At 41.5% G+C, this 25838-nt stretch overlaps 1 protein-coding gene across 1 annotated transcript; it reads left to right on the forward strand.

The window, feature by feature from the left end:
- The first annotated feature begins 628 nt into the window (after window positions 1-628).
- On the forward strand, window positions 629-24315 carry LOC115173494 (zinc finger protein 865). The gene is made up of 2 exons (XM_029731623.1): window positions 629-1544; window positions 18138-24315. The coding sequence occupies exon 2, from the start codon at window positions 18564-18566 to the stop codon at window positions 22602-22604; it is 4041 nt and encodes a 1346-aa protein (XP_029587483.1). The 5' UTR covers window positions 629-1544; window positions 18138-18563; the 3' UTR covers window positions 22605-24315.
- The last annotated feature ends 1523 nt before the right edge of the window (window positions 24316-25838 follow it).

The following is a 25838-nucleotide window of genomic DNA, read 5'->3' on the forward strand; positions in this document are numbered from 1 at the left end:
ATTATAGATATGTGATAGTAAAGTAGTGGCCTGAGGGAACACACTTCATGTGTTGGGAAAAGTGTTATGAAATGTAATGTCATGTAATATTTGAAATTGTATATAACTGCCTTAATGTTGCTGGACCCCAGGAAGGTAATGGGATCCTTAATAAGTAAATACAATAAATAAAGTTTTCAAACTGGTTGTAAATTCTATAAATGGCCCTATAATTACACTGTACTCGTTTACTTAAAATTCCAGGAATATAAAACTCTCTGGGCCACATGCTCTGAACTAATTATTTCTAATTGCTTTACCTCACATATGTGATGCGCAGCTGTTATTAAGTGTCTAGTGATATGGGAGTCATTTTGATATTGTTCTCTCAACCTTTCTTATACCAAAACATGAAGTCAATTGTCAATCTCAATTGTGTGTAAAGTGCATAATTCAACTAAATACATGCATTTAATAATGCATTTGGCAATGGTCATGCAATGGACATACATAAATTGGTTGGGTTATGCACAAATTCAGAAACAACACGAGCACACAGCCATGTATTTTTTCCAAATACATGGCTCTGCACACTCTAACACGCGCGGGCGCGCACACAAACACGCACACACGCATGGTTGGTTGGACTTCTTAGCCTGTGACACTACCCGGAAATAGAATACAGACCGGAAGCTACCATTTTACCTCGAAGAACATTAGCAGCCGTAGGCATAGTCCATAGACGGGGACACCTAAAATTGACACGGGGCGGAAAATATTTGACCGAAGAAAAATTATGAAAATACGACAAACACTAAAGAAAGGGCTAATTTCGGTAAATTCGAAGTGTTAACGATTCAAGCATCGAAACTACCGCTTCAAACAAGGGACATATCTGAATTAGCAGGCCAACCCAGCGGAAATAGTTTTTGTTATCGAGTCGAAAACAGCCCTCCTGGGCCGATGGAGAGGCAGGCCTTTGAAAATATTTGTCCCTGGATGAAGAATGGCTATCTGACATAAATAAGTTATCACGGCATTCCCCGCGCCATTTTTATCCTATGTTTTTTTTCTTTTACCATTTTGACATGCGATTTTAATGGTATTTATAAGGTTAGCTAGCTGAAAAAGACAGCTATCAAGCTATCTGTTAGCTTGGTAGCTAGGTTAGCTTAGCATCGGCTACCTATGCAACCAGGTTTTCAAACGACATTTTAATTTATTAGCTAACAACGACATGATTGAAAGACTCCTTTATTTATATCCAATTTCATTTTTATTGTTGCTTTGGTTGACAACTTTACTCAACCACTTATAAAAACAAGGTAATGTTAGCCTGCTAACGTTAGTTAGCTAATGACGAATGCCGCGCTACTAATTTTGGAATTTTGCCACCACCTGCAATTTTGGTGGGTTTTCAAGTTAGTCTAGCTAACTTAGCTACCCACCAGAAGATCAATGGAAGCAGACCCATTCGTTTCTACCTGTAAACACGTTTTGGTCTTCAATCAAGCAGAAAGTGCTACACCAGTTTCCAGCCCATATACATCCCACCAAACCTGTTGGTAAGATGTTTTAAAATTAGTTTATTGTTAAATGGTACGTTATAACCTTGTAGTTAGGCAAGGTCTTCACAGACCAGCAGGAATTATTAGGAAATACTGGGAACGTCACTGAAAAACATTTTAGCACATTAATAGTCCTTTGTAAGTTATATGAAAACATATTCTCTGTTATGGTTGCAAATATCTCAACAGTAGGCTATTATTGGCACCTATCAGGTACAGGTCTAGACATGGCCATGTTGGCTATCACCCATAGTTTCGTTGATTTGTTTTACATAATGATGCACAGCATGTTATCATAAAAATGAAATGCTGTGCATGCCAATCATTTTATGCCAATTTCTGTCACATATTTATATTCTGGATTCTCATATGCTCACTCTAATATATCCACTTTGATTGTAATTCCTTGAATTTATATATTTTTTATTTGTATTACATTTGCGAAACATTCTACTTCACTGTTGGAGCTAGTAACATAAGCATTTCGTTACACCTGCTATAACACCAGCAAATATGTGTACGTGTCCAATAAACTTTGAATTGATTTTACCTAGGCTACGTTCTATTTAGGCCTATTTGATTGCCTTCTTGGCACTTTAGACTAATGGCTTCAAGTTCATGGTATATCATTTCATAACTAGCATTGCCCGTAGGCTTCAATCTGCAATTTGTGCATTATATCAAAGAGTGGGCCCCTGAAAAAAGCAAATGATGGAGAAAATGTAAATACCTTTACTGGTAGCACTTAATTTCTATGAGATGAGGCTAGACCTAACTATAGTGCTCAAGGAATGTCATTCCACGAGAGCAACGCCATTAATAATTTGGACTTGATTTGGAGTAAATGGCCTAAATCATTTGTTTACAAAGTTTCATGACAACAAAAAAGAATCTATGGAGTAGGCTACTTGTTTGTTTATTATAACATAAGACAATTGTACCAACCTCCACAAGGTTATATGGGTCATCTATTTATTTTCTTGGCTATTATAATACCTTCCTTGTTTGGTAACAATAGGTTGGGTGACCTTATCGCCCTAGAAGAAAGGTAATTGGAACATTGCCTACAAGACACAACTTTTTTTGTGTGTCTATTGTTATGGGGAAGGACACAGTGAATTCACTGTTGTCCTCTAGCAGAAGTTTCACCCTGGGGTTCCTGTGATATTTACCTTAAAAAACTGAAGGTTGAGTGTAGCCCAGGGCCACGTTCAGTTGCAAAACGTTCTTGAACATTGCAGATAGAAATTCCATGAATAGAGCTGACGTGGTTCCTTATTTCACATGTCTGTTCTACATAGCATATTTATATCTGAACGTTACAAAACACTGCGTCCTGCTGAATGCGGCGCTGGTGTTACCATTTTGAAATGTAGCCTATAATTAGTCTAGGTGAGGTGGTTGTGTAGCTGTGGCAGGCCTCCCATGTCTCTAACCAAGTCAGAAAAGTAACCTGGGAAAAAAGTAAAGGAGGTGAGAAATTATTTAGACCACCAGTGTTTTTATTTTATCTTTATTTAACTAGGCAAGTCAGTTAAGAACAAATTCTTATTTTCAATGACGGCCTAGGAACAGTGGGTTAACTGCCTTGTTCGGCGGCAGAACGACAGATTTTTACGATGTCAGCTCAGGGATTCGATCTTGCAACCTTTTGGTTACTAGTCCAACGCTCTAACCACTAGGCTACCATTTCCACTGAATATATTTATAGGCGGCTTTGCCCTTACACATCTGCACAGCTCAACTAGACTAATAAAGGACTTGTTGGTTAATTGAATTAGTGCTCGGCTAGAACAAAGATGTGGACCCCTAGGACCAGCATTGCACATAATTAACTGCACACACTGAATTCACGTCTCTCCTATTTTCAAAGCAAACCTGGGGTGCATGAGGAAAGTATGATTGGCTGGGTTGTTCCATATGATTTCCAAAACTTGTTTACTGAACCCTTTTGATTTGAATGAAACCTTCCATGTTTTCCAATGGTGGAAGTGGTCAGAAAGTGACATTTTGGACCTGATTGCCAAAACATTCAGGAGATTGCTCAATTTTGACCCAATTTGCAAAGCCCACCCTACCATGAGACTTCATCACTGAAAAAGGTTGAGTTTGATATAATTTCAAAGCTTACAAACAGGGTTGTTAAAATCTTTTATGATTTGAAATACATTTTTTTTTTATAAAACATGACATTTTTTACATTTATCTAAGAACATGTAAACTCAGATTTTGTTCATATACACTGTGTATACAAAACATTAAGAACACCTGCTCTTTCCATGACATAGATGTACCAGGTGAATGCTATGATCCCTTGTTGTTAAATCCACTTCAATCAGTCTAGATGAAGGGGATGAGATGGGTTAACCCTCTAGGTTCTAAACTAACATCGAATTGTTTTAAGATGGCCATGCCAAGGTTAATTTAGCCACCTTTCACCACAGATGCGGAATGGCGATATTACCAATGGGATATTAAATTGTAATATCTTGTTTCACCAAGCCGTGGCTGAACGATGACATGGATAACATACAGCTGGCGTGTTTGAAACTTTTTTGGCAAGGGTAGCACAGCGGCCTCTGGTAAGACAAGGGGTGGCGGTCTATGTATATTTGTGAACAACAGCTGGTGCGTGAGGTAGAGTATCTCATGATAAGCTGTAAACCACACTATTTACCAAGAGAGTTTTCATCTGTCTTTTTCGTAGCTGTCTATATACCACCACAAACCGATGCTGGCACTAAGACTGCACTCAATGAGCTGTATACCGCCATAAGCAAACAGGAAAACGCTCATCCAGAGGCGGCGTTCCTAGTGGCCTGGTACTTTAATGTAGGGAAACTCAAATCCGCTTTTACCTCATTTCTACTAGCATGTTAAATGTGCAACCAGAGGGGAAAAAACTCTAGACCACCTTTACTCCACACACAGAGATGCGTACAAAGCTCGCCCTCCATTTGGCAAATCTGACAACAATTCTATCCTTCTGCAAAAGCAAAAACTAAAGCAGGACGCACCAGTGACTCGGTCAATAAGAAAGTGACCAGATGAAGCAGATGCTAAGCTACATGACTATTTTGCTAGCACAGGCTGGAATATGTTCTGAGATTCTTCCGAGTGCATCGATGACGTCGTACCCACAGTGACCGTACGTACGTGCATAACCATTAGCCGCTGAAAATACATTTGACCGGTCATGCTTATCAGTCTAGGTTAATTTGCGTAATTCAATTAGTGTCAGAATTTTAACAAATCTCGTCAGTCATAAAACGGGAACAGTGTTGGGAGTCGACCAGAATTATTATTTAGCAGAAAATAGTAATGTACAGTGAGTTTATAGAGTTAGAAAGTAGCTTTCTTACGTCAACTAATGGCTGTCTTTAGTCAGTGAGCCATGAGCAGAGACTCGTTGCTAGGCTACTCAGACTCACTGCAGGGAGCTGTGGGAGACAGAGTAGCAGCACTAAGTAGCTAACAACAGCTAAGCTAGCAACCAAAATAGTTTCACAGCATTTATCTCATGTTCTACTGGTTTTCATATCAACTTTGTTCCTAGTTGTTGCATATTTACAGTTTTACCTCTTTCTACGTTTCTAATGGAGGTGTTCATTTCAGTCACATTAAACGGCTTGCGTCAGGGGCGTCTTATAGAACAGCGTTTTCCTGCAAATTGCATTTTGGCAAATAATGTATTACATTACTTCATTACAGTAGTTGCATGTTAAATAATATGAGACCATAGGCTTGCTATTGTTGCATGTTTTTTAAGCTCTGAATGAAAAATATCTGCTCATTTTACCTATGCATAGTATTTTCTGTTGATCAGGTCATTTTACTGTTTGGAACAAATTTAACCGTTTGTTAACCGGTTCTTGGGGGTTGGTTAGTCGGCAGCAAAAATGACAAACTTGTATCCCTATTCAAAATCTCTCTGCCAATAACGGCTAGTTTTCAGTTTTCCCTCCCCACTCACACCACTCCCAGAAAGTCACCGCAAAATTCTTGCTTGAGCAATTGGTGTTTGTTAAGAAGCTATTTTTGTTTCTTTTTGACCATTTTAATTGAAAACAATCACAGGAAGGTACTTAATTGTTTCCTAGAAATTATTTAATTTTGAGATAAAAAGGTTGCATTGGACCTTTTTTAAACTGTCAATCTTCCATGTGAAACCTATTGAAATTATATAGATAATATATTTCCATTCAAGTTGACATTCGACAGTGGGTGGACCAGCTGCTATCTTACTGGTAGTAATTGGAAGGTAGTTTCAATTAAATTGAAATGGCAATGGTGTACCAGATAAGTTGCAGGTGTCTGAAGGGATAGGTCCATTTTATGAATTCTATTTCTATGATTGAAATGAAACCCACCCTGTATCTGAGTATGCTGTCTCAACTGTTGACGGGCACAACACAAATGCTTCCAATGTAAAATAAGGTCTAAGGTAGGGCTGGGTGATATACCGTATTTTACAATATACCGGTATTGATGCACGGACCGGTTTGGGTTTTTACTTTACCTTCTATAACGGTATTTGAATGTTATTTTTTTTAATGTGATGCGCCATGTGTAGTGTAGGCCTGGTCAATATATATCATATTAATTTTTGTTTTTAATGAAAGTTTATGTCCGCTTGTTCCCATGTTGTCTTTTTGGTCTCGTCTTGTTCGCTCCTGTGCTCTGCACCTTCCCGTTTACATCAGAGAGTTGTATATAATGATGAGATGCTCACTTCTCCATCCTAACAATGGGAGTCGTTGTCTCAAAGGTGGGAAGGCAGGCGACAAGCTTAGGTTCAAAATAAGCGCATAGAAACGCATTAGGCTTATTTTGGGCAGATGTTGGCGAGATGGAAACCTCATACTTTGCCTCTTTCTCCCAAGATGAGAGATCACTTCTTCCTCTCTGACAAACGGTTTCAACTTGCTATTTTGCATTTGAGGTTTGGTCCAACAGAATCAGTCATATGGACACCGAAACACATGGAGACATAATTTTACTGTAATAGAGAACTTAACCTTTCGAACCATACCCTGTTCATGTTTCAACTCCTCAAATTTCGAGCCGAGCAGACACTGCTAAAACGTATGTATCAAATTAACAGTCATTCTGGAAAATTAATTCTGATTGTCGCGCGTGCATTACGGTACCACGTATTGCTAGCAGCATTTTAGTCAGTTAACCTGTCTGGGAACGTGGGACCCTAGTCAACAGCTAGTGGAGTCGCGCGAGATACAAAACCTCATAAATGCTATAACTTCAATTTCTCAAACATATGACTATTTTACATCATTTTATAGATACACCTCTCCTGAATTGAACCACGTTGTCCGATTTCAGAAAGGCTTTACAGCAAAAGCAAAACATTAGATTATGTTAGGAGAGTACCCTGCCAAAAAAAATCCCACTGCCATTTTCAAAGCAACTAGCATGCATCACAAATACCCAAAACACAGCTAAATGCAGCACTAACCTTTGATCTTCATCAGATGACACTCCTAGGTCATTATGTTATACAATACATGCATTTTTTGTTCGATAAAGTTCATATTTATATATAAAAACAGCATTTTACATCGGCGCGTGACCTTCAGAAAATATTTTCCCTCAAATGCTTCCGGTGAATCAACGCTACAATTTACAAAATTACTATTCGAAAACATTGTTAAAATGTAATATTGTCATTCAAAGAATTATAGATTAACATATCGTGAATGCAACCGCATTGCCAGATTTAAAAATAACTTTACTGGGAAATCACACTTTGCAATAAACGACGTGGTATGCTCAGAAAAATAGGCTAGGCGATACATGTTAGCGCCATCTTGGAACCATCTACAATCAAATATACTATTGTAAATATTCCCTTACCTTTGATTATTTTCATCAGAAGGCACTTCCAGGTATCCCAGGTCCACAACAAATGTAGTTTTGTTCGAAAAAGTTTATAATTTATGTCCCAATAGTTCCTTCTTGTTAGCACGTTCCGAAGGCTACTCATAATGTACCAAAGCGCGCGGGACTTGTCGTCACGAATGTGCAAAAAATATATATTTACGTTCGTTCAAACATGTTAAACGTTGTATAACATAAATCTTTAGTGCCTTTTTCAACCAGAGCTTCAATAATATTCAAGGCGGACGATTGCATTGTCTTACTAAACGTTTCGGAACAAAAGGGTTCCCATGGGCGCCCGCGTCATAGTAGTAATGGCCCTCCCCCTGTGACCAACTTCCCAAGCCTCTCTTTCTACCATAGAAGACTCAAACCACTTTGTAAAGACTGTTGACATCTAGTGGAAGCCCTAGGAAGTGCTAAATGATTAATAAGTCCCTGTGTGTTTCAATGGCAGGTTTGAAGTGATTCCACACATCAGATTTCCATTTCCTGTTAGGATTTGTCTCAGGGTTTTGACTGCCATATGAGTCCTGTTATACTCACAGACACCATTCAAACAGTTTTAGAAACTTTAGTGTTTTCTATCCAAATCTACTAATTATATGCATATTATAATTATTGGGCAGGAGTAGTAACCAGATTAAATCGGGTACGTTTTTTATCCGGCCGTGCAAATACTGCCCCCTATCCCCAACAGGTTAAAGATCATAATACTAGCTGTTTAGTCTTTGTGCAATAAGCATACAACAATTATATAAGGAATTGCCAACTCATTCTCATTCTGAGAAATAAGGTAGGCCACTTGATTTCAACATCTGAACAAAGCGGACAGGCTAGCATGCTTTCCAAACAGTTGGAGACGGACAAGTTGTGTTCATAACAATTCAACTGTTTTGCCTTGTTAGCTGAATTCAGAGCTTGTGAAATTTTACCTAGATCCAAGTTGGCTAAACTTGATATCAAATAAAAATTTTGGGTCACATACACATATTTAGCAGATGTTATTGTGGTTGTATCAATGCTTGTGTTCCTAGCTCATCACTGCAGTAATATCTTAATAATTCACAGCAATACGCACATCTAAAAGTAAAATATTGGAATTAAGAAATATATAAATATTAGGATGAGCAATGTCGGAATGGCATTGACTAAAATACAGTATATACCATTGAGAGCATCCTGACCGGTTGCATCACCGCTTGGTATGGCAACTGCTCGGCATCTGACCATAAGGCGCTACAGAGGGCAGTGCATACGGCCCAATACATCACTGGGGCCAAACTTCCTGCCACCCAGGACCTAGTCACTTTAATAATGTTTACATACTGCTTTACTCATTTCATATGGGTGCAACTAACTTTTTGAGGATCTGGGGACTAGAGGTTGACCGACTATGATTTTTCAACGCCGATACCGATTATTGGAGGACCAAAAAAAGCCGATACCGAATAATCGGCCGATTTATATATTTTTTTTTAAATGTATTTTTTTATATATATTTTTTTTGTTATTTTTATATATATATATATATATATATATATATATTTGTTTGTTGTAATAATGACAATTACAACAATACTGAATGAACACTTATTTTAACTTAATATAATACATCAATAAAATCAATTTAGCCTCAAATAAATAATGAAACGTTCAATTTGGTTTAAATAATGCAAAAACAAAGTGTTGGAGAAGAAAGTAAAAGTGCAATATGTGCCATGTAAGAAAGCTAACGTTTAAGTTCTTTGCTCAGAACATGAGAATATATGAAAGCTGGTGGTTCCTTTTAACATGAGTCTTCAATATTCCCAGGTAAGAAGTTTTAGGTTGTAGTTATTATAGGACTATTTCTCTCTATACGATTTGTATTTCATATACCTTTGACTATTGGATGTTCTTATAGGCACTTTAGTATTGCCAGTGTAACAGTATAGTTTCCGTCCCTCTCCTCGCTCCTACCTGGGCTCGAACCAGGAACACATCGACAACGGCCACCCTCGAAGCATCGTTAACCTTCGCTCCACAAAAGCGATTTTGTTCCCCTTGCTCTGCAAGGGGAACAACTACTCCAAGTCTCAGAGCGAGTGACGTCACCGATTGAAACACTATTAGTGCGCACCCCGCTAACTAGCTAGCCATTTCACATCAGTTACACCAGCCTAATCTCGGGAGTTGATAGGCTTGAAGTCATAAACAGCTCAATGCTTGAAGAATTGCGAAGAGCTGCTGGCAAATGCACGAAGGTGCTGTTTGAATGAATGCTTACGAGCCTGCTGCTGCCTACCATCGCTCAGTCAGACTGCTCTATCAAATATCAAATCATAGACTTAATTATAACATAATAACACACAGAAATACGAGCCTTTGGTCATTAATATGGTCGAATCCGGAAACTATCATTTCGAAAACAAAACTTTTATTATTTCAGTCAAAATACGGAACTGTTCCGTATTTTATCTAACGGGTGGCATCCCTAAGTCTAAATATTCCTGTTACGTTGCACAGCCTTCAATGTTATGTCATAATTATGTACAATTCTGGCAAATTAATTACGGTCTTTGTTAGGAATAAGTGACACAATTTCCCTAATTATAAGAAATTCATGTTAGCAGGCAATATTAACTAAATATGCAGGTTTAAACAATTTATACTTGTGTATTGATTTTAAAGAAAGGCATTGATGTTTATGGTTAGGGGCAACGACAGTGCTAAATCATCACCCATTTGGCGAAGTAGGCTGTGATTCGATGAGAAATTAACAGGCACCGCATCGATTATATGCAAAGCAGGACACGCTAGATAAACTAGTAATATCAACCAACCATGTGTAGTTAACTAGTGATTGTGTGAAGATTGATTGTTTTTTATAAGTTTAATGCTAGCTAGCAACTTACCGTGGCTTCTTGCTGCCCTCGCATAACAGGTAGTCAGCCTGCCACGCAGGCTCCTCGTGGAGTGCAATGTAAGGCAGGTGATTAGAGCGTTGGACTAACAAGGTAAGAATCTGTCGTTCTGCCCCTGAACAAGGCAGTTAACCCACCGTTCCTAGGCCGTCATTGAAAATAAGAATGTGTTCTTAACTGACTTGCCGAGTTAAATAAAGGTGTAACAATTTTGTTTTTGGGGGGGCCAAATCGGTGTCCAAAAATACCGATTTCCAATTGTTATGAAAACTTGAAATCGGCCCTAATTAATCGGCCATTCCGATTAATCGGTCGACCTCTATTGGGGACCCATGCCAAATCTTTTCAGTCTCGTGAGGGGGAAAAGGTGTTATCGTGCCCTCTTCACGACTGTCTTGGTGTGTTTGGACAATGGTAGTTTGTTGGTAATGTGGACACCAAGGAACTTGAGACTCGACCCGTTCCACTACTGCCCCGTCGATGTGAATGGGGGCGTGATCGACCCTCCTTTTCCTGTAGTCCACGATCAACTCCTTTGTCTTGCTCACGTTGAGGGAGAGTTTGTCTTGGCACAACACTGCCAGGTGTCTGACCACCTCTCTATAGGCAGTCTCATCGTTGTCGATCAGGCCTACCACTGTTGTGTCGTCAGCAAACTTAACGATGGCGTTGGAGTTGTGCTTGGCCACGCAGTCGTGGGTGAACGGGTACAGGACGGGACTAAGCACGCACACCTGAGGGGCCCCCGTGTTGAGGATCAGCTCGGCAGATGTGGTGTTACCTACCCTTACCACCTGGTGGCGGCCTGTCAGGATGTCCAGGATCCAGTTGCAGAGGGAGGTATTTAGTTCCAGGGTCCTTAGCTTAGTGAAGAGCTTTCTGGACACTATGGTGTTGAACGCTGAGCTGTAGTGACTGAACAGCATTCTCACATAGGTGTTCCTTTTGTCAAGGTGGGAAAGGACAGTGTGGAGTGCGATTTCAGATGGCGTCATCTGTAGATCTGTTGGGGATGTATGAGAATTGGAGGGGGTCTATGGTATCCGGGATGATGGGCTACCGATGTGAGTGCTACGGGGCGGTAGTCATTTAGACAGGTTACCTTTGCTTTCTTGGGCACAGGGACTATGGTGGTCTGCTTGAAACATGTAGGTGTTACAGACTCGGTGTGGGAGAGGTTGAAAATGTCAGTGAAAACGCTTGCCAGTCGGTCCGCCAAAGCTTAAGGTTCCCATAGGAAACACTTTTTCCTACCCTGTCACAATAACTCCTCCTTGGCATTTTCAGTTGTTGTAAAGTCAAACACTTTATTTAAAGTGCCCACTAACTATAGAATTAGAATATTCATTCTATTTCCATGATTCTAACAGTTCACCCAAGTGTTTTCCTCTAAATGGCAAGTCAAATCGCAATTGCAACATTTGGTTAAAAATAAGGCCCAGATTATTTGCCGATATCGTGCAGCACTACGTGGCAGTGTGGAAATGATCTCAAATGAGTGCAGGAAAAGCAGAAATGTATGATAATGCTGAGAAATTATTTTTTGTTGAATTGAAGAGTATGAAACAATCAGAATGCAGAAAGACCCAATAAAATCACTTAGAATGTACGTGTTGCCACCCTAGGGTCACATTACTCATAAAGCAAGTTTTTAACTTTTATTATTCAAAAACTTGAAATGGCGCCATTCAACAAAAAAAGTGATATTTTAGCCATATCACCCAGCCCTAGTCTAAGGTAGTGTTGTAAACGTTAAACTATTTAAACGAACATTTGGATCTTAACGTTAAGAAAGATCCATAACTGAAAATGTTTTGTTTGTTTTTGCGTAGATGAAGAACAACATAGTGGGTCAATTTCCGCATCAACTAAGGCTCAACTTCTTCTTTGTCTTGGTGCCCTGGCTACCACGCTGTGAACAGCGTAAAGCGAACCCGTGCACGTGCGCAGATACAATGAGATCGAAGTGTTGCGTCTAGCTTATCTCAATATCCTAGCCTATTCGTTGATGATAGGCCCTGCTTTACTGAAGTTGTGAGACATTGCAAGCCAAGAAATTGTGATATACAGGATTCCATTGTGAGATACAGCTTTTGATTGCCGTCAGATAGGCCTAGTGCACGGTTCTGACTCTGTGTGTCTGGCGGCTGACCTTCCCATACTGTCTCCCTCCGTCCCTCGCTAGCTCACTGAAAATTGTGAGTGTTTGTGTTCTTGGAGGTACGGCAACTACTCAGTCTCCTGCGTTCCAAAAATACAGAATCTTAGGAGTCTTCACACTAGACGTGCAAGGATTCGAGGAAACAATTATTTTGGAGTCGCCTCTCTACTACGTCATTGTTGTTAACAGTTGGAAAAATGGCAGAGAAAGGTAAGTGACCGCAGCGAAGTCCTGTGTGGCAATACTTTGAGAAGTTAAATGAGAAGGAACATCTAACTTGAGTTGAGGTACAGTAATGGTAGAACAGGTGCAATGCTTTAAAAATAAAATTCCACCAAACCACTCATTTGCATAACACTAATATGTGAGAATAATTTTTTGTGGGTGAACACGTTTCATTTTGTTTATAAGGTTGGTAGCAACATGTGGAAATCTGTTGCAGCTCAAGTCAACTACAAAACCCGCAATGCTGTCTCTGTGGGCTGGCTGGCTAGGTAGCTAGCTAGCAAATGTAGCTACACACAATAATACCAAAGTCAATATCAGCCTGTGAAGGAGAGGGCTGTAAAATCACCTAAACAAACTGCACTAACTATCGATTTACCAGTCTACAATCTCACCATGTTCAACCTGCCGATCGATGCAGTCTGACATTCACAACGGCACCATGCAATTCACCCTGGACTGAAGAGGCAGTCAAATGGGAGAAATGTGTTAAACCCTTTTGTTAAATTACACATTTCTCTAGGTATTTATATCACAAAAATATGATCAATGGCTCACTGGAGAAAAGACAATCTGACATCGGTCAGTATTGAAATCTGACATGTTTTTCCGATCTAAAAGTCGTATTCCCGTTAACTTCCAGTGTGGTGAGAGCGGCTTTATCTTAATGCTACGTCATACCAACTGAATTTCTGCCTGCTTGAATGGCAACATGTCAGATAAACATGAATTGAACCAGGGAATCGATGGAAGATTGCTCAGAGATGCACAAAAACAATATAACATTCAAAATGGTTGAATCTTTACTTTAACTATCTGACAGGGATGCACGGTGAGACCCAAACCGTTGCTGGCAGCAGCACAGCTGCATTGTAAATTCACATGGAATTTTATGAATTGTCTTCTCTTTTTTTAATGGAAAAACGTAACTGTTTACGTTTAAATGTTAAGAAAAATTGTCCTTTGTCACATTCCTTATCCAGGGTACATTTGTGAAAATGAGAATCTGGGTTTAGTTTAAAAAATATATATTGACGTAAACATTTAGTTTTTTGACAACCCTGTTTTGTAAGCTTTCAAATGATATCAAACGTAACCGTTTATCTTTTTCAGTGATGACATCTCATGGTAGGGTGGGGTATGCAAAATGGGTAGACTTCGAACACCTGTTTTGGCATTCAGGTCCAAAAAGTAACTTTCTGACCACTTCCACAATGGGCAAACTTGTTTGAAGATTTTGTTCAAGTCAAAAGCGGTGCAGTTTGAAAGTGATCGAAATTATATGGAACGACCCAGCTTCAATTTTTATTTGACCAATGAGTCAGAGTGCAATTGGGGTCTAACCTATTCTGTTTGACATAATGCAAGCCAAATAGCATTGAAAAACTTGCTGCACGCCCCTGATCACTATTGAAGCAAGAAAACACTTATTTCAATATAAAATGCAGGTGAAATGGTTTAAAATGCAGATTTTATGGTCTGCGTTTTGAAAGTGCAGATTTCTAAAAGCTAATGCGACCCCTGCTTCTGCCATGGCCAAACATGTTTAGAAATGTTTGTTCAAGTCAAGAGGTGCGGTCAAAAAGTGATTGAAATCAAATGGAACGACCCTTGGGTCAAGCGAGTTTGGTTCTCGGGCCAGAGTCCTGCTTTCAAATCAGTTACTGATTCTGGATTCTGACCTGGAAATGTGGGCACTTTTGTGTTTTCAATAATAATTTTTGTTAAATAATTGTCAATCCTTAGTAATTGCATGTGGCTATGTTACAGAATGCACCTTTAACAGAGTTGATGGCTGCATTGGGCTAGGCAATACAATTATTGTAAATAATCACTATTTTAAAAGCACAAACGCTTGTTTACGTTTTGACAAATCTTAAGTTAGACAATGAAGATCTGAGTTTTGTCTAGTGGTAAGTGGTTATGTATGCCTATACTGGGAGCTTAAAATAATTTCATATGATGCTTCGTCAATTCTCTGGGGATCAAATCAAATGTTATTGGTCACATACACATGGTTAGCAAATGCTAATGTGAGTGTAGCGAAATGCTTGTGCTTCTAGTTCCGACAGTGCAGCAATGTCTAACAAGTAATCTAACAATTTCCCAACAACTACCTAATACACACAAATCTAAAGGGAGGAATAAGAATATGTACATATAAATATATGGATGAGCGGCATAGGCATGGTGCAATAGATGGTATAAGGTACAGTATATACATATGAGTAATGTAAGATATGTAAACATTATTAAAGTGGCCATGTTTAAAGTGGCCAATGATATGAGTCTCTATGTAGGCAGCAGCCTCTCTCCGAGTTAGTTATTGCTGTTTAGCAGTCTGATGGCCTTGAGAGAGAGTAGCTGTTTTTCAATCTCTCGGTCCCAGCTTTGATGCACCTGTACTGACCTCGCCTTCTGGATGGTAGCGGTTTGAACAGGCAGTGGCTCGGGTCGTTGTTGTCCTTGATGATCTTTTTTGGCCTTCTTGTGACATCAGATGCTGTAGGTGTTTTGGAGGGCAGGTAGTTTGCCCCCGGTGATGTGTTGTGCAGACCGCACCACCCTCTGGAGAGCCTTGTTGAGGGCAGTGCATTTGCCGAACCAGGCGGTGATACAGACTGACAGAATGATCTCGATTGTGCGTCTGTAAAAGTTTTTTTAGGTGACAAGCCACATTTCTTCAGCCTCTCGAGGTTGGAGGTGCTGTTGCGCCTTCTTCACCACACTGTCTGTGTGGGTGGACCATTTGTTTGTCTGTGATGTATACCCAGAGGAACTTAACTTTCCACCTTCTCCACTACTGTCCCTTCGATGTGGATAGGGGGGTGCTCCCTCTGCTGTTTCCTGAAGTCCACGATCTGCGCCTTTGTTTTGTTGAGTGAGAGGTTGTTTTCCTGACACCACACTCCGAGTGACCTCACCTCCTCCCTGTAGGCTGTCTTATCATTGTTGGTGATCAAGCCCACTACTGTTGTGTTGTCTGCAAACTTGATTGAGTTGGAGGCGTGCATGGCCACGCATTCATGGGTGAACAAGGAGTACAGGAGGGGGCTGAGCACACACCCTTGTGGGGCCCCAGTGTTGAGGGTCAGCGAAGTGGAGATGTTATTTCCTACCTTCACCGCCTGTGGGCGGCCCGTCAAAGTCCAGGACTCAATTGCACAGTGCGGGGTTGAGACCCATGGCCTCCAGCTTAATCTTACATCTAGACGTTCCGCTAGCGGAACACCTGCTCCAATATCCAATGATAGGCGTGGGGCGAATTACAAATTCCTCAAAAATCCAAAAACTTCCATTTTTCAAACATATGACTATTTTACACCATTTTAAAGACAAGACTCTCTTTTATCTAACCACACTGTCCGATTTCAAAAAGGCTTTACAGCGAAAGCAAAACATTAGATTATGTCAGCAGAGTACCCAGCCAGAAATAATCAGACACCCATTTTTCAAGCTAGCATATAATGTCACAAAAAACAAAACCACAGCTAAATGCAGCACTAACCTTTGATGATCTTCATCAGATGACACGCCTAGGACATTATGTTATACAATACATGCATGTTTTGTTCAATCAAGTTCATATTTATATCAAAAACCAGCTTTTTACATTAGCATGTGACATTCAGAACTAGCATTCCCACCGAACACTTCCGGTGAATTTACTAAATTACTCACGATAAACGTTCACAAAAAACATAACAATTATTTTAAGAATTATAGATACAGAACTCCTCTATGCACTCGCTATGTCCGATTTTAAAATAGCTTTTCGGTGAAAGCACATTTTGCAATATTCTAAGTAGATAGCCCGGCATCACAGGGCTAGCCATTTAGACACCCACCAAGTTTAGCCCTCACCAAAGTCAGATTTACTGTAAGAAAAATGTTATTACCTTTGCTGTTCTTCGTCAGAATGCACTCCCAGGACTTCTACTTCAGTAACAAATGTTGGTTTGGTTCAAAATAATCCATAGTTATATCCAAATAGCGGCGTTTTGTTCGTGCGTTCAAGACACTATCCAAGGGTGACGAAGGGTTACGCGCCCGACGCGTTTCATGACAAAAAAATTCTAAATATTCCATTACCGTACTTCGAAGCATGTCAACCGCTGTTTAAAATCAATTTTTATGCCATTTTCCTCGTAAAAAAGCGATAATATTCCGACCGGGAATCTGTGTTTTAGTTCAAAGAGAGAGAAAGTAAAAACATGAGGTCGCCCCGTGCACGCGCCTCAGTCTGATGGTCCCCTGATAGACCACTTACCAAAGGCGCTAATGTTTTTCAGCCAGCGGCTGGAATTACATCATTCAGCTTTTTCCCGGGTTCTGAGAGCCTATGGGAGCCGTAGGAAGTGTCACGTTACAGCAAAGATCCTAAGTTTTCAATAAACAGAGCCAAGAAGCCCAAGGAATGGTCAGAGAGGGTACTTCCTGTACAGAATCTTCTCAGGTTTTTGCCTGCCATATGAGTTCTGTTATACTCACAGACACCATTCAAACAGTTTTAGAAACTTTAGGGTGTTTTCTATCCAAAGCCAATAATTATATGCATATTCTAGTTTCTGGGCAGGAGTAATAATCAGATTAAATCGGGTACGTTTTTTTATCCGGCCGTGAAAATACTGCCCCCTAGCCGTAACAGGTTAATGATGAGCTTGGGGGGTACTATGGTGTTGAATGCTGAGCTGTAGTCAATGAACAGTATTCTTACAAAGGTATTCTTCTTGTCCAGATGGGATAGGGCAGTGTGATGGCAATTGCGTCGTCTGTGGACCTGTTGGGGCGGTATGCAAACTAAAGTGGGTCTAGGGTGGCAGGTAGGGTGGAGGTGCTGTGATCATTGACTAGTCTCTCAAAGCTCTTCATGATGACAGAAGTGACTGCTACGGGGCAGTAGTCATTTAGTTATCTTTGCCTTCTTGGGTACAGGAGCAATGGTCGCCATCTTGAAGCATGTGGGGACAGCGGACTGGGATAGGGAGCGATTGAATATGTCTGTAAACACACCAGCCAGCTGGTCTGCGCATGCTCTGAGGACGCAGCTAGGGATGCCATCTGTGCCAGCAGCCTTGCGAGGGTTAACATGTTTAAATGTCTTACTCACGTCGGCCACAGAGAAGGGGGCGGGGGGGGCTGCAGTCCTTGTTAGCGGGCCACGATGGTGGCACTATTATCCTCAAAGTGGGCAAAGAAGGTGTTTTAGTTTGTCTGGAAGCGAGACGTCGGTTTCCGTAACGTGGCTGGTTTTCTTTTTGTAGTCCGTGATTTCCTGTAGACCCTGCCGCATACGTCTCGTGTCTGAGCCGTTGAATTGCTACTCCACTTTGTCCCGAGGCGCTATCAAGCTCTAGGCCTATTTAACCAAGAGACTTAAACAATGTTTCTGTTTTTCCCCAGTCTTCAAGAGTGTGGCATCAACGGGCAGACAAAGAAGTAGAACACCTGTTCATCCTTCATCACCCCAGCTGGATGCGGACAGCTTCACATTTTTGGTGAAAAACAAAGACTACCACTATACAAGAAGGAATCTACAAACACTACATAGACTGCATACTATTTATACATTGTATTTCAAATTAGGAACAGCATTTATTTAAAAGGACCTTTACCTGCTCTTCTTGGTTTAAAGTGCAAGCACTAGGCATTCATCTGTATAAGAGGGGATAAGGGATAGATATTGGTAGCAGTGGGAGTCATTCTAGAGAAAGTTCAAGAAGCATTACTTTCAATAGCTGTGGCTATTGATTATTATTGGTGCGATATTGTTGTACTTCAACAGTAGGGCGAGTGACCCAGGAAAAACCTCCCATCAGTGAGTGGGAGATGTTCCAGTTCAGTAAGTACCCCTTGGACATTCTAGATATGCTAAGTGGACACCAAGCCCACCAGTTTAAAGGCCTTGGATTGGAAAGACAGTTGCAGCACCAACAGCAAGTCCAACTCCAGCACCAGCAACAGCTTCAGCAGCAGCACCAACAGCAGGGAGAGTCGTCAGGGGCTCTTCTCTCTGGGCTTGGTCTGGGGTCTCTTCAGGGGTCTAGAAGTAATGCTTTTGCTGATTCTTCGTCGATATTTGCCAAAATGAGTGCCCCACCTCCACCAATATCACACCAGAGCCAGTCCTCATCCTCGCATAGTTCACGGAAATCCAGTAAGATGAGCAGTAGTGGGAGTGGGAGCTCTGCTGCGGGATACCCACAATTCTTACGTCCGTTTCACCCTGCAGAAGCATCTCTTGCCCAAGAGCAGCTGCACTCGGGAATGGGACGTTTTGACTTTGGTGGTAGTAGCAGTGGAGGGTCTGGTGTTATTGGAGGAGTGGTTACATCGGCTCCCCCACCGCCACCTTTACACCCTGGCCTCTCTGTTCCCCAAGCCTCACCTGGACCATCCTCCTCGCCCTCCCCGTCATCTTCATCGTCCACCAGTAACAACCCTGGCAGTGCAGTGTCCTCCCTAGGGCAACCACTCGTTGGGCAGTCTGATCCACGTAGCTTACATCAGCAGTTCAGTTGCATGCTTGCCGCCAATCAGTACTTTCTTTCTGGGGTTCCGACTAACAGCAGTCTGGAGCAGTTTCTGGTTCAACAAGGGGGTCATAACCATCTTGGCCTGGGTTTGGGCCAAGGAGCTAGTGACTCAAACTCAGCCCTCGCCCCACCTCCAGCTCTTCACTCCTCTCACAGTCATAGTCACTCCACTCCCCAACCTCAACAGCAGCAGCAACCATTGGCACCCCATGCTTTATCTCACCCTCACAGCCATACCCACCCACACCATCCTCTTCACCCAACACCTCAGCCGTCGTCTCTGGGTGGCTTTGATTTCCAAGGCATTCCAGTTCTCTCCTCCAATCAGCTGGCTTCGTTGATGCAACAAGAAGCTAGTGGTATGCCTCTCCCTCTACCACTCCATTTATCACTTTCGAAAGATGAAGGGAAAGGAGACAGTGGATCTGGGTCTGGTGGAAGTGGTGGTAGCAGGAGAAAGAAGGCTATGGCTGGCTACCTTCCTCAGAGAAAAGCAGATGGCACTAGTCACAGCAGTAGCAGTGGTAGTAACTGCCACAGCAGCTCCACTGAACACAGTCAAAATTCAATCATTCAACCGGGCCTTGTAGGAGGAGCCATAACCAGCCTTGGTAATAACCATTCATCAGTCCTCTCTTCATCAACACAGTCTTCCTCAACGGTCTCCTCCTCTTCCTCTTCAGCCCCTTCCTCATCCACAGCCTCGGTGCTGGTAGCTAATGATTCACAGCTAACTAAACCTGCAAATCCCATGGCCTCCATGCCTTGTCAACCTGACCCCGAAGCCATCTACCACTGTGGTGAATGTGGAAAGACCTTCAGTCATCTTACAAGCCTTCGAAGACATCTCCGTAGTCATGGTTTGACTTCTGAAGATGCCAAGCCAGACACTTCAAGCGAAGACAAAACGTTCTGTTGCACCGAATGTGGAAAGGGATTCAAGAAAAGAGGGCACCTCCTCCAGCATGGTGTTATCCATTCAGGGGCTCGTCCATTTGCATGTGGTGTCTGTCAACGGTCTTTCAACCGCCGTGAGTCCCTCACTAGGCATGAGAAGATCCATGATGATAAGCCTTTCCGATGCCCTGCTTGTGGTCGATGCTTCCGAGAGAGCACCTCTTTGCTAAATCATGCTGCGTCTGGCACCTGTGGAAAGCCTGGAAGGAATTCCCGGCCCAGACCAAGCGGTAGTGGTGAAAATCAAAGCTCATCAAGTGCAAGTAGCAGCAAAACTGAAATGGTGGCTGGAGGCAGTGGTACAGGTGATTACCAACGAGATGGAGCGAGCAAATATGGCACGGATTATTCAAGAAACCGGCCATCCTACCAACCATCCTACAGTGTGGATGACTACCGACGACAGCAGGCTAACCAGGCTAACCAATCTTGTTATTCTGGAGAGAGCTCCCATAGCAGTGAGATGTCAAGCCAGACACTTAGAAAAGCACCCTTGGCTCCTACCTTACACCCACACCCTCAAAGTCAACAACAACACCATCTCCATCAACAGCAGCCTCATCTTCCTCTTTCATCTCTATTGGATGACTCTGAGGATGAGGTGACGAGCAGTGCCATGTCTGCAATTGCAGCAGCTGCCGCTGCCTCCTGCGAGATAAGTACTGGTGAGAGTCGAGGAGAGGAGCGAAGAGACATCATTGGAGGTTTACTTGGAGGACTTGGCTTTGGGAATATGGGAGTCTCACCAGGTGGTCCATCATCTACATCTGAAATCGACAAGACTTACAGAGCAGGTAGTGGCTCTACCATGCCTTTAACTCATCCAAGCCAGCAGATGATGAATGCTAAACCGAAAAAGCCCCGCAAGCCTCGACAGAAGAGAGAACCAGGACCTGATGGAATCATAGTTAGACAAAGAAGAAGTCGTGGAGAGGGAGAACGGCCATATTCATGTGGAGTATGTGGTAAAGGGTTCAGGAGACGTGAGACCCTACGTCGGCATGACCGTGTTCACACAGGTGAAAAGCCACACCGGTGTGATGTTTGTGGAAAAGAGTTCCGTGAGTACTTCCATCTTACTAAACATTCCACTGTGCATTCTGGTCAGAAGAACTACAAATGTGACATATGTGGTAAAGAGTTTGCTTATGCTCAGAGCTTGGTGAGACATGGAAAATTACACACAAAAGGGGAATCCGATGGTACACCAGGAGGAAAAATAGCTAAGGGCCATGGAGGGGTTAATAATCTAGATGGAAATCAAGCAAACTCTCAATCTTATTATCCATACCCTCAAGATAAGTCTCAGGGGTCCAGCTCGTCCACTCAGCCCTCTCAGAAGCTCTATACATGCACAACATGCTGGAAATCATTCCGCCATCAGTTCCACCTGACAGCCCATCAACAAACTGTCCATGGTGGTGGAATAAGGGGTGAAAAGAATTTCTGCTGTGAGGTATGCGGGAAGGCTTTCGCCTATTCTAACAGCTTGTCCAGGCACAGGCAATCGCAGCATGGATTGGGCCGCACTGGTTCGGCAAACCCACCAGCTGGTGGAACCCAACATCCTTCCCAAGCAGCTGAGTACATCCCTCTTTTTGAATCAGGCCACCCCTCAACTTATCCGTCTGGCTCCTACATGCCAAACCAATCCTCCCAAGGTCAACACCGCCCTTTTCAGTTCCAGTCCCAAGAAGGATGGGTTGGTGGCAAGAGAAAAAGAGAGAAAAAAAGGAGGGTTGAATATCAAAGTATAATGAGAGGGGGGCAACTAGTAGGGGTTGCCTTGAATAAGGCCACGAGCAGGAGACTCAAACTGATGAAGCGGAAAAAAGGAATAATGCATGAGAAGCTTAAGCAAAAGAAACTGCTCGCCCAGCTCCTGAGGATGAGAGGAGGGTATAGAGTTAGACAATGGTGCGGAGGTGTGGTTAAGGTCAGTGGGCTGTCATCTATGGAAGTCCCCATAAAACGTTTTCCATGCCAGTACTGCCCCAGCACCACATTTGCCAGTCAGGCCAAACTTTTGATCCATCGTTGTGTGAGGCATCCTCCAAGAAATAACGGCCACCAGGCCCGTCTGAAGTGTTCGGTCTGCGGAAAGCGTTCTCGGACGTTACGGAAAGCCCTCATTCATCGTGGACGTCACCTTTCCCAAGGGCGGTTCTCATGTCCCAAATGCCGCTCCCGCTTCTGGAATGGATCTCTCCTGGAGAGGCACAGGGTTGCTTGCCGGGGTCAATCTCTCTTAGGTAGTGGAAGCTGGGGCTTGAACGTGAACTTGGCCAAAAGAGAGGTTGTTGAGAAGACAGCGGAAGAAGCGGTTCAGGAGGGCCAGCCTGGGAGAACAACAGTGGTGACTGAATACAGCCACTAATTATTTTCTAGTCTAGGATTTTTAAACTAAAAAGCAAGCAAGAACTAGCAAGTTTTAAAGATGTGGGCAACAGGCTTAGTATAACTACCATATATCCCCTCTACATTCATACAATCCTTACTATAGCAGAGATGTTTGTAAGATAACATGGACTTTTTAAAGGCCAGCATCAAAAGCACCATCCGTCTGTCTTTGCTTCCCCAAAGCGGAGAGAGGATTCTAGATCATGTGAGTGTTTGAGTAGCACCTCTTTTCTTCTGAAATGCATTCTACCACAGTATAATTTTTGTTAGCTGTGTTTGGTCTGGGATTATGAATGCATACTAGTAAGAGTGGAGTACCAAAAGTACTGATGTTTTCTGTCATTATTCACAGTTAAACAGTAATAGTATTTGTCTTTTGTTCTGTAGTATGTGTTTTTCTTTTGTTCCCTGTAGAGATTTTTTTTTCGTACAGATGTTTGGCCTGAAGCAAAAACAATTGTCTGGTAAGCAAGTCAGTCTAAGAAGCTATTTGAACCGATAAAAGATAGTTGTCAATTAGTCACTCCTGTTATGAAACTTGACTCACTGAATTGAATAATCACTTAGTGTAACTGGACGTATCTTGTCAAACAATCGGTAAAATTGTGCAAAACTGGCTAGCTGAACAGGTTGGAATGGATCAGAATGGAATGAAAGAGACCATTTTTCTGTACACTTCCATCATATATAGGGGAAAACAATGGGACTTAGGTGTCAGGAATGGATAATGGGAACAACCGGCGTGTACTGTACAATTCCTATTATATTTTATTACATATTGATTATTTGCTGTTTTTTTTTACTCCAAGTATCATTTATTTTTGTCATTGTTGCTATTGTATGGGTGGGTGGGAATATGTTTTGGGACTATCTTTGTAAAACAAAGGGAGGACGATGAATATATGTATCAGTGTGATTATAATTTTTTTTCCTTCCCTACCCCATTTACCAATCCTATGCCTTAGTTAAGCCCTATCCCGTAACACGTGTACACATTGTTCATTACTTAGGTCCTGTCCCCCAGTGTTTTCCTTTCAGTAAACTAAAACATGAAATATTATTACTAAATAACTATCGTTTTCTTTGCCTAAAGTGAATTGTTGAAACCCTTAAAAATGAAATAAAAAAAATTAAAAATGTCATTATGCTTTCCCTTCCTGTTATTTAAATTGATGGTATTCAAAGTCTCCCCCTAGTGGGGTCGCAGGGGAAATGCAGTGGGCAAAAATTACAGATTATTTTTGGGACAATATACAAAAGTTATTGAGAAAGATAATTTAAAAAATACATATACTACTGTTATTGAGAAAGATAATTAGAAAAATAACATTTGAATGATTAAATGTGTATTACTTGATTCTCTTAATTTTGATAGGAGAGAAATGTAATTAATTGCAGGCAATTTGTTGATGTGACAATCCAAATGTACCAATTTAAAAAATAAAAAATAAAAAAATTTAAATGTAAAGGTTGTCATCAGATTTGGGATGGGGTCTTCAAATTCTGGCGAAGAAAATGGGGTCCCTGCTGAAAAAGGTTTTGAATACCACTGATTTAAATCTTGAGCAATTCTGAACTCTTTCTTTTTGCCAATGCACAAATGATCGCTCCTACACATTTCACTGTTTATATTTACCTTCCTATATGTTGATCATTTAAGTAGGTTCAAATAAATGGCAAAACTGCAAGGTGCTCCACACAGTGCACTGTCCTTACCTTAGTGCACTGTCCTTACCTTAGTGCACTGTCCTTACCTTAGTGCACTGTCCTTACCTTAGTGCACTGTCCTTACCTTACACTGCAGAGATGTTTACAGCTCACGTGTTGGCACATGCCCTGTGCAGTGCCACACTCAATTAGAAACGGAGGAAAAAAGCCCAGTAGACGAGTACGGCTGTTTAGTGCCAAAGGCTCACAACCGGCTGTTCTGAGAGTTTTCTTCTGTATCTGGAAGATTGTATATGGGTGCATTTGCTAGAATTCACTTTTCAGAAAGTCCTTTATTTTATAATATACTGTATTTGGTCACCAGTTTGGCAGGGCCTGCATTTAACACTTCGGTCAGATTATCATAGTGTCAGTGGTGTGATACACATCAAACTCTTAGTAACATTTGATTTCTGTTGAGAGGATGGGCAGGCATGCAGCTGTGGTTGGAAAATGACTGGGGTAATATTATTCAGTGTCCTCTAGATGGCCATATGAGGCCCTTTTATGAATGCTTACAGAAACCTAATCAGAGAGGGAGGGGAATATTTTGTGTGAGAAACATTGCAGTTTACATTTAAAAATTGAAGTTATGCATGCACATTTAAAGTATCCATGCTATAACGTATTCGCACCATATTTACAAATCAAGGATTGATTCATCTGTGGGAATATTTGTCCATGTTTTGAATGTATTGATTGTGGCATTTTATATTTTTGCTCTTAAAAACCGCACTATTGCCTCCATCTAGTGGCTTGTAGGTCTAATGCATACAGGAGTGTTTTCAAGCACTTTTTAAGGTAGCACATCAATTAAGCTGTTGTACTTCTGAAGTGTGACTAACGGGAAGTTAGTTATGATTATGAAGATACTTTAACTTTCAAAGAAAATATTAGCTGGGGGGGTAGTATAGACAAGTACATTTTATTATTATATTATTATTATTTATATAATATATATATATATATATATATTTTGTATTGACGCTTATTAGGCTACATTGTATTATTAGTAGGGCCAAGTATTAATAGCCTATTGTCACTATTGGAATACTATAAGGAAAATTATCAAGCCAAACTATTACACTGTGGGGTGGTCACCAACTAAATACTTTAATACATGTCAAAGCAAATTCAGTATCTCGATCTTGCTAAATGCAACACTAATCCGTTCAATCTCTCTGTCCTCACTTGCCTCTTTTACTTCTGTCTCACGCGGCCCTACCATGGGGAAGTCTTTGGGCGGAACCAATGACCTATTTTTGTCCAATAGCGTTCGGCAAAGGGCAGAGACTGACCTAATTCGGACCAATCGCAACGAGGCAAGGCTGCCGGTTGGCACCACTCGAGCGTGCCATGGCCATGTGCTCGCTTTGAGAGCAGGAATCGTTCTTAAAGTGGTAGGGAGATATTTCGTTGCGGCCAAAACACTGACTTTCACGTTTTGGACCGAAGTAAATGTGATAATATTGATAATGATGATTTGAATGATTTGTTTAATTTG

This window comes from Salmo trutta, chromosome 34 (genome assembly GCF_901001165.1).
Source record: "Salmo trutta chromosome 34, fSalTru1.1, whole genome shotgun sequence".
NCBI lineage: Eukaryota > Metazoa > Chordata > Actinopteri > Salmoniformes > Salmonidae > Salmo > Salmo trutta.

Bases quoted from the DNA above. Each gene is read 5' to 3' on its own strand.
- LOC115173494 (XM_029731623.1), top strand. From the start codon at position 18,564: ATGTTCCAGTTCAGTAAGTACCCCTTGGACATTCTAGATATGCTAAGT.